Source organism: Nymphaea colorata, chromosome 5, assembly GCF_008831285.2.
Source record: "Nymphaea colorata isolate Beijing-Zhang1983 chromosome 5, ASM883128v2, whole genome shotgun sequence".
In the NCBI taxonomy this organism is placed as follows: Eukaryota; Viridiplantae; Streptophyta; class Magnoliopsida; order Nymphaeales; family Nymphaeaceae; genus Nymphaea; species Nymphaea colorata.
In genome coordinates this window covers 20,121,330-20,131,858 of record NC_045142.1, presented here as the reverse complement: position 1 = coordinate 20,131,858, position 10,529 = coordinate 20,121,330, and the positions used below count along the sequence as shown (strand labels likewise).

Below are 10,529 nucleotides of genomic sequence, written 5' to 3'. Positions count from 1 at the left end.
TTAGTGCCCCTAAGTCCAACATTTCTAACTCTAGCTGTGACTGACCAGGGTTGGAGGTGGAACTAGCTACAGCTAGCTAGATGACAAAATAATGAAGTGTCTGATAATTGATTGTATTAAGCTTTTTCTTAATCATGTAAAACATATGTTACGAATTGGCAGCTTCACCGTTGACAGTCAGTGTCAAAATCTCAAGCAGCATTGATTGAAGAAACCAACAAGCGACATCCCATGACAATGCTGATGGCTAAAGTTCAGTTTCTCCTCCTCCACCACCCTTCCCTCCTCATTCTTCTTGACTTTTATTTGAATCCCTTGAATATTCAGGAATGACCCGACCAATCCAGTTTTCAGTTGACCTGATCGGATCATATGAAAATCCCATCACAGGATCTGTAATGGTCCACCAAGCAGGAAAGATGCCATGTTCTTCGAGAAAGTTGATTTCCTCACTACATGGATAAGCTCGCGCTAACCCGTCAACTTGTAACCTCAACCTCATCTTAGTGGGAGTACCAAAGTTTTTTGACTGATCATCACTTGCTCATGTGAGCACTAACTGGTAAAATGTTACAATATTGGCTGGTGTCTAGAAATTAGTGACATAGACAGTGGATTAAATTATTTATTTGATATCTCAATAAAGCAAGGGGCTCCCTCGGCAGTTTCCCAGCAAAAAAAATTACCTACTTGATATCAAAAGCAGTGGCTGCCGGATGGGCATGCAGACCAATTACATTATGATACTTGAATATATATGTTAGGTACCGGAAGACTGTACTAGTGCCCACATGAGCAACTAGTGCCGAGGGAGTTATGAACTATTTGTTACACTTAGAACATGATAACTCGATTGCAAGATAATCTAAGCAAGGTTATCATTTGAGGGCAATGAGTTTCCAATTTGATCGTGTGGGTGCTATACTAGTGCAAGTAGGGTGGAATCACTGTGCTAGTTGATGGACATTTGGCTCTCTTCACCTGGGCATGGGCATTTCAGCAGGATTTTCAGTTTTCACTAAAATTGCGAGTGACATCCTGCTCATCTAAAATTAGAGTTTTATATGGTCAGGACTGGTTATGTTTACACCTCTATGCATGAAAAATTGTGCATAGCAGTGTGTAACAACCAAAATACCGTGTCTAAGTGAAAAAAAAGGACTTTCAGAATGACAAAAAGAGTTATGAACAAGTAAAAATTCCAAAATATACACTTCTTTATACAAAAATTTCAAAAATACCCCAACCTCCTTTTTTTTTCTTTGGTATATATTTGTGTGTACAACCTTATGCACGCAACTTGATATCAATATATGTTATTTTATGTCCCCAAGAAAGAGATATGTTCCCAAGAAAGAGATCAGGATGGGAATTTGCCCCCATAGAAGGCATATGAGAAACATCAAATGGATAAGCTCGCACAAACACGTTAACTTCTAACCTCAACCTCTTATTTAGTGGCAGTACCAAAATTTTTGAGTGAACATCACTTGAGTCACCGACCTGAGTTTGTTAGTGCCCATGTGGGAACTATGATGTGATTGGAACTGAGTCCAGCTTTATCACAATATAATTTTTGACTAACTGGTAAATGTTACAATATTAGCTGGTGTCAAGTCTGAATCCTGGGGTTGGTTGGTTTTGGTTTTCAGCTTGCCTTAAATGGAGTAGATCAGCTTAGTTGTGGTTAATCCAAGTTAGTAGGCTATTGAGCCAATTCTAGGATCTCCAAAGATTTAAATTTGGATTTATCATAATATATTTTTTGACTAACTCGTATTGGCAAATATGATGCCACCGACCCACCCTTAGCTCCGCTACTGCCCTTCTTACAACATAGTCCCCTCACAAAATGTTACAATGCTAGCTGGTGTCCAGAAATTAGTGACATAGACAGTGGATTAATTACTTTCAATTATTTATTTAATTACTTATTTGATATTTCAATAAAGCGAGGGGCTTCCTCGGCAGTTTCCCAGCAAAAAAATTACCTACTTGATATCACAAGCAGTTGCTGCAGGAGTGGCATGCAGGCCAATTACATTATTATACTTGAATAAAACGTTAGGTAATCAAAGACTATATATACTACACTTAGAACATGATAACTCGATTGTAAAATAATCTAAGCAAGGTTATCATTTGACGGCAATGTGCTCGGCCATTGGACAGCAATGAAATGACAATAGAAGCAAGAAACAGGAGAAAGAAAAAGGAACGACAATACATCCTTTCTCTTTCTCCTGGCCTTGTTTGTCTTCAAGTTAGTTGGCCCTAGAGACTTTGGTTGTTGTTGGTGGTGGCTTGTCTTCAGTTTAGTTGATGTAGTGGAGGCCATGCATCTCTTTCGTATCCATCACCAAATCCTCCTCTGGGGTTTCTGGTCCAGCAGAATGACCTTCTTCTTCGAGAAAATAACGTGGCAATTAAGATATTTTGGTTAGTCTGCTAACCAATAATAGTACACTATTCGGAAATTTCTTTAACATAGAGCTGTGCTGTATTTGTTAACAAGAAGCAAATGTCTGATTCCTTTTACTGAAGTTGTATATCCATCTGCCATCTTTTATACTGATATTCTACTTGGACCGCTGGCCCTTCGCAAGTCTAAGTGACGAGGACTTCTTTGGCACACATGGTTATGTATCTTCTGGTGAAAGATTTGGAAAATTCGCAATGAAATCTTCTTTCATAACACACGTTTTGATTTCCACCATTCATTGCAAACCCTCCAAACAGAGCTTTTTAGCTATCATGAAGGCTTTTTGGCTGTCGGATTGGTTCCTCGCTTCTTCTCTACTGTTTAGTCCCTTTCTTAGGTTGTACTATGGCATCCATTACTCTTTGGATGTTTTTAGTTTCATTTAATACAAGCTCTCTCTCTCTCTCTCTCTCTCTCTCTCTCTCTCTCTCTCGTGTGTGTGTGTGTGTGTGTTGTGCATATATATATGTATACATATAAGTTGACAAAAGAACATACCACTTAGGTAAGGGACAAAGCCACGCCTATTAAAATTCCTTTTTTTTTGTAATTTATCAGTATCTTAAAATATATTTGGTGATAAGCATATATTAAGTTAGTTATTTTTTATTTTATTAATATACCGTAATAAAGGAATGGCTCTTATAACATCGAAAGTTGAATAGTAGAAAAAAACACATTTGAATAGAAGAAAAAAACACTTTTTTATGAAAGTAATTTGAACTTAAACATTATTTAGATTAAATTAGTGTTTATAATGAACACAATAGAGGATTCACATTTTGTTCAAAACACTTTTTAGCACAAATATAAGATGTCTGTTGGTCACAAAAGTAATATATATATATATATATATATATAGATATATATATATATATATATATATATATAGATATATATATATATATATAAGGAAAATTAATGGTGATCTGGATTTTCATAGTTATCCAGCCAACTAATCATGGTAGTCCAATCTAACTTGATAGATAGTTAGGAGAAAAATAAAAATAAAAGAGTGATGTGTGTTTTCATTATCTATTATTAGTTATACACATATACACACACAATATATATAATATATATATATATATATATATATATATATATATATATATATATATATATATATATATATATATACATAGATATATATATATATATATATATATATATGTTTGTGTGTGTGCATAACTTATAAACACACAGACACACACACGCATATATATATATTTATATATATATATAATTTTCAATGACATTGCTATCTCTTTTATAGCAAAAAAGATTGAGAAAAGTCCTATCATGTAAATTAATTGTTTTTATTCAACAAGGTGGTTCCTCTCTTTTTTTACTTCTGCACCACTGAAAGTGAAAGTGTTGTGGAAGAAAGAAATAAAGTGACAGCTCCATGCCTTTTGAGTTCTTATGCATGTCTAGAGAGAAGCAGAGAGAGCAAACAGAAAGATCGGAATTCATTCCGGCAATAGCTAGTGACGATCCATGACCATGAAGATTCATGAGGACCATGGTGTAGGTACTGTGAATAGCTTTAAAATAAGGAAGGGAAGTTAGTCGACCAAGGCTGGGCATCTTTCAAATGTGGTTTCATTAGCATATCAGTTTTCTATATGCTTTTCTGGTGATGCTGATTTGTGTTGAAGTCGATGATATAAGAGAATTCCTACATAAAAAAGGACAAAAAGTTGTGGAAACTTGTTCTTCTGCTTGAAGAGTTATATTTTGCACTTGGCGAATCATATAAAAAAGATGGTCAACTGCTTCTGATGTAACAGATTTGGATTTTTTCTTGTTGTCATGGTTCATAATTCATGTTCTTCCATAGCCACCATATTGCTAGCATAAACACAATCTTCCAACTTCACATAAGTATTTTGATTCCAACGTCATTGCCACCAAGTCCCTAGGGTGGTTCCTCTCTTTTTTTACTTGCCTACAACTGAAAGTGAAAGTGTGGTGGAAGAAAAAAATAAAGTAACAGCTCCATGCCTTTTGAGTTCTCATTCATGTAGAGAGAGAGAGGGAGAGAGAGAGAAAGAGATGGGACTTACCTGTTTTATTCTTATTTTGTTTTCCCAAGTACTTTTATAGGAAATGGAACATGGATTAAACAATGGGCCAACCTGTTAAGTTCAAAGAAAAAGATGGCTCATTTTTTGAAATTATTGGGTTGTACAAAAGGCTAAGCAGTGAGCCGAGTAGCAAATGAATACTTAGGTACCCAGCCCATATTGAGTCGGGCCTAGGGCAGCCTTTTGACCCAAGGGCCTGACCGATAAATACTTTCCTCCTCAGACCTGCTTTAGCAAAAGAAGTGAAGAATGCAACTTTAGTTTGAAAGCAGAAAGTGATTCAGGATGTAGTGGATCCTTCAGGTCCATTTTTCAACAGTGCCGACGAGTAATCTGTCATGACATAATCAAGATGGTTGAAGTTTTCTTCGGAATAAAAAGAATGGTGAAGAGGTTTAATAACACTGTGATTTTTATGATTCTCAAGATAAAAGGAGCTACAAGTGTACTCCAGTAGTGACCTATTTCCCCATGTAACTTCTTATATAAGGTCATTTCAATGGTGATCGCTCTTAGGGAGGCTTGAGGCAACACAAATGCAATTCCATCTGGCCTTATCTTTTCATTGTTGTCAAATAAATTTTTCGTTGACCTATTCTATCACCTGTTTGGATGGAGAGAAAGTAGGATAGAAAGGACAAAAATGGAAAGGGAAAGAAAGGAATTGGGAAGAAAAGGACAGGAAAGAAAATGGAAGGAAACAAATCATTATAAAATTGCGGATGTGCAACCAAGCACTACGAGATTTACCTAAGCTTAACCATTGGAAGATGCTATGAACTTTTCTTCAATTGTGATGGTTACTAGTTACACAAAGGAATATGTGACTCAGTTTGGCCACATGTTTCTTTTCTCCACAATTTCCAAATCCAAATCCTTCCCTTCATCAGCAGCGACCTTAACTATGACTTCCATTATCAATACCAACACATTTCTCCTTAATAGAGCAACCTTTCAGCACTCACCATGGCTGCCTTCTTCTCCTCTATAGCATTCCGCCTCCTCCTCCAGCTGCTCCTACTTGCAGTGCTACCTAACCCTACCAGCATCTTCGCTTTCAGACCTCTCCGCTTCTCCAAAGACCTCATTCATCGAAACTCATCACTCTCTCCTCTCTATGACCCCTCATTCACTCTAGCTCAATGAGCCAAGCAGGCAACTCTGCGCTCCATGTTGTGCTCCCGCCGCATCGCTTCAGGGTTTGGCAATACCACCAGCATGATCTCCAGCCCCGTGATGCCTGGTCCCAGTGAGTTTCTCGTGAAACTCATGCTAGGTACCCCATCCAGCCTGTACTAGGCCATTATAGACACTGGTAGCGACCTCATATGGACAACATGCCACCATTGTGACAATTGCCCCGTCCAAACACCAGTGTTTGATCCACTTCAGTCATCCACCTACAAGAACCAGAGATGCTTCACCAGCTTTTGCACGATATTGCCCCAGTATGGTGCACCAGCAACCAACTTTTCTGGCTCAGATATTCCAATGGAGACAAATCCACCATAGAAGGGATTCTAGCCTCCGAGACGCTCTTGTTTGACGATGGTGCCGGCAATGTCAAGCTTCCAGGAATTGTCTTTGGTTACGTTCATAGTAAAGGCAATCCTAATCCTGCCTTGCTTAAAGTTCTTGGCCTTGCTGGCCTCGGCGGTGGTCCTCTCTCGCTCTCGCTTGTTAATCAGATTGGCTCTTTTATTTATAAGAAATTTGCTTATTGTCTTTCTCCCTATAGCAATGAAAACAATTCCATGGGACAGCTCAAATTTGGTGAGGACGCAGAGTTTTCAGGCAAGGAAGAAGTTCAAGAAACTCCGATGGCACCAGGTGGTTCTCAGGGCACGTATTATGTTCTCAACCTAACTGACATAAGCGTCGGGAGAAACAGACTCAACATACAATTTGGTGGTTCAAAGACGACTGCATTGTTGGTAGATGGCAGATCGATAATCATAGACTTGGGCACCACACTCACTTTTCTTGCTAAAGATGTGTTTGGTCAAGTAGCAAATGCAGTAGATAATGTCAAACCATGAACACTTCTATCGTCCTGAGAAGGATTTACTTTGTTACGATGTACAGAATAATGGTGATACATATGAAGGGTTGCCGGAGATGACTTTTCATTTTGCTAATTCAGACTGGAAGCTGCCACCTTCAAACATCTTTGTAATGTTTATAAGTGGAATCGTCTGCTTAGCCATTGAAGTCAGAGAGATGCCCATGTTTGGGAATGCTGCACAGCAGAACATGCATGTCAAGTATGATCTGGGCAACAGACTACTTTCTTTTGCACCAACTGAATGTACCCAGGGCTAAGGTATATGTATATATGTATGTATATATATATGTTAGTTTCTATTGTGATGATCATTGTGGTTCTCTGTATTGGTCTACTATTGGCAGCTTCGGACGCTGCTTAATTGTGTTTTATATCAATGGGAAGTCTGAGTGCCATGTAGTCGATGGTGTTACTTTTCCATGTTCAATAAATATATGTTTTTTGTTTTAAAGATGTTTCCCCTCCGTTTAAGCTTAAAGGTTAATTTTGAATATTTGTTATGGCTTTAACAGTTGTTAATGCCCACAATCCTGTTGCTAATAAGTATTTGTTACAGTCAAAGATCCATCACTACAAGTCCCTTGCCTAAACTATCATCGATGAAAGTGGCGATGGAATGTGCCAATACTTTATTGTAACTTTCATGATGGAATTTTCCATCATATAACACAATGTGTTCTATGTGATGGTTATATATGTTGTTTAATACTTGAGAGTCAAGTCTTATTTAGTACTCTGAAAATCATTTAAAAAAGACGGTCAATTGCTTCTGATGTAACAGATTTAAATTTTTTGTTGTCATCTGTTGAAATGGGAGAAAAAAAGAGAACCAAGAAACAAACACAGATTTCTACGTGGTTCGTTCATAGACCTATATCCACGATGAATGCCATACCAGCTGCTCCTTTAATTTTCTTTGTTTCCTTATTTTCTTTCTTTGCTTTACAAGTATATATAAGATACATGAGGAAAAAAAAAACAATGCATGTGATCATTGGTAGGCTTCACATACAAAACTCAAAATTATCGTGGAAAGAATGTTACTAACGTATATTCCAGAAATTCTTCCTACGTTCAAATTGTTTTCTATAAGGCAAGAATGATAATGATCCATTGAGCATGCTGCACTGGACGTAATGCCCACTTTCAACACTTCCCTTCAAGTGGGGCGTAGAGATTCAAACAGACCCACTTGCTTTTAATATCGTCAAATTGCTTTGAAGCAAGTTCTTTAGTAAACCCATCGGCCAGCTGCTCTGTGCTCCTATTATATGGAATTTCAATATCTCCGTTTTAGAACTTTTCATGTACATAATGACAATCAATTTCTATGTGTTTGGTATGTTCATGAAAAATTGAATTTCCAGCTATATGAATTGCAGCTTGATTGTCAGAGTGCATAGGAATGGAGAGTTGATAACAAATCCAAGCTCTTGGATGAGTGATTTTATTCAAATGAGCTCGCTTGAGGTAGTCGCCATTGCCCTGTATTATGCCTCAGCACTGGATCTAAAAATAGTATGTTGTTTCTTGCTTTTCCAAGAAACCAGGTTTTCACCAACATAAACGCAATAACCTGTCATAGGTCTTTTATCTGAAGCACCGGCCGAGTTTGCATCCGAGTAACATCATATATTAACATTCCATATTCACTTTATACCACAAACCTTGCCCTGGAGCCTTTTTTAAGTATTTGAGAATTCTTTCAACTGCTTTGACGTGAACTGCTTTAAGAGAACGCATATGTTGGCTTACAAAGCTGACGGCATAATTGATGTCAGGTCGTGTGACAATGAGATATATTATCTTTCCCATAAGTCTTTGATAGCTTGTCACATTTTCAATAGGGTCATCCTTGGTGTTATCAAGTTTAGGGTACACTTCTATGGGCGTGTCTGCTGGCCTAATAATTGTTTTTCTTGTTTCTTTAAGTAAATCAAGTATGTACTTGCGTTGGATCAACAAGATTCTTCCTCGGACCTAGCAATTTCGATCCCTAAAAGGTATTTTAGTCGCCCCAGGTCCTTGATCCCAAAAGTATTGTGAAGATACCACTTGGTTATCCCTTGTTCGTCATTGCCTATAATTATTGTGTCATCCCCATAAATCAATACAACAACAATTTTATCCTCAGATCTTTTGATGAAAACTTAATTATATCAATAGCATATGGTGAATTTTTTGTTCTCCAATGCATCGTTCAATTTTTGGTACCATGCTCTAGGAGATTGCTTCAATCCATAAATTGACTTCTTGAGCTTGCAAACAAGATTTGGAGTACATTCCATAGGGTGGCTTGGTGGCAGGTATACTTCTTCTTGAAGGTCACCTTGTAAAAAAGCTTTCTTCACATCGAATTGAAATAATGGCCATTCAAAATTGAAAGCAATGGATAAGAGAATTCTGATGGTGGTCATTTTTGCTACAGGAGCAAAAGTTTCTTCATAGTCTAACCCTTGTGTTTGAGTATACCCTTTAGCAACAAGATGTGCCTTATGGCGTTCAATAGAGCCATCACTCTCGTACTTGGTTTTAAAGAACCACTTTCACCCAATTGCTCATTTTCCCACTGGGAGAGTAACTAGTTCCCATGTATGATTTTTGTGTAGAGCATCTAACTCTTCATGCATGGCTTCAACCCATATCTTTTGGTCTTTGGCTTCCTGGTAAGTAGTAGGATCTCTTTGCTTTTCAATATGACTGAGGAAGGCCATGTGGTGTTTGGGGTGGTTGCAAAAACTCAAATTTTTTTTGAAGGATGAGTAACACCAATGTAGGTGATAAAGCCTTCCAAATGTCTAGGTAGCTGAATGTTTCAAGAATATTTTTAGAATGGGTTCAGGCGGGTGGGATTCTAAGGTCTCTAAGTAAGGTTCAATAGGATCTATAGCTCCAATTCCAATGTTTTGATCTACTTGAGGTTCAAGAGAGACTTAGGTATTGCTTCTATCACATTCAAGGTTTTCAATGGTCTCTCTTTCTTCAGGGTCACTACGGTGATGGATTATGGTGATATCAAAATAATTGTACTGCAGATTGTTAGGCATGACCATGTTGTTGTGCTTGAAACTATCCTCTCCTTGCATTGCATAGTGAGAGAAATATGGACTTTTTTCCTCAAATACTACATCGCAAAAGATATGAATATGCTTGGTGGTGACATCATTACATTTGAATCCTTTTTTTGTAGATGAGTAGCCCAAGAAAATGCATTTTTTTGCTCTATGATTGGGTTTGTCTGCAGCTTTACTCTTAACATAGACAATGCATCCAAAAATTCTCATGTGGTCAACTTTAAATTTCCTTTTCATGAGGACTTCCAAAGGAGTTTGTCCAGCAAGAATTCCTATGGGTGTGCGAATGATAGTATGACAAGCTTTCAAAACTGCGTCACTCCAAAATCCCTGAGAAACAATTATATCAAACAATAAAGACCTAGTCATTTCTAGAAGGTGACAATTTTTCCATTCTGTCACCCCATTTTGTTGGGGTGTATCAACAGAAGTGAATTGATGGTCCATCCTGCTTTCTTTTTTAAATTGTTCAAAAATTTGGTTTTTATATTCAGTACCATTGTCAGATCGAAGACATTTTATATAGGTTTCAAATTGAGTTCCAACCATCTTGCAAAATTATAAAAATTTTTCAAAAACTTCATCCTTGTTTTTAGTAAATAAATCCAAGTGGTTGTTGATAAAACATCAATAAGAGTGAGATAATAATCAAAATTTGAGTATGAGTTCACCAGGTCCAGCCCCCACACATCAGAATGCACTAGATCTAAAGGAGACAGAGCATTATTTAAATATTCATGGAATGCATGCCTAGACAAATGCACTAGATCTAAAGGAGACATAGCATTATTTAAATATTCATGGAATGCATGCCTAGA

At 37.3% G+C, this 10,529-nt stretch overlaps 1 protein-coding gene across 1 annotated transcript; it reads left to right on the top strand.

The window, feature by feature from the left end:
- The first annotated feature begins 5,987 nt into the window (after nucleotides 1-5,987).
- LOC116255237 (probable aspartic protease At2g35615) lies at nucleotides 5,988-6,611 on the top strand. The gene has a single exon (XM_031631018.1). The coding sequence runs from the start codon at nucleotides 5,988-5,990 to the stop codon at nucleotides 6,609-6,611; it is 624 nt and encodes a 207-aa protein (XP_031486878.1).
- The last annotated feature ends 3,918 nt before the right edge of the window (nucleotides 6,612-10,529 follow it).

What these genes read in the sequence shown, in the direction of transcription:
- LOC116255237 (XM_031631018.1), top strand. Translation starts at nt 5,988, where the DNA reads ATGCTTCACCAGCTTTTGCACGATATTGCCCCAGTATGGTGCACCAGC.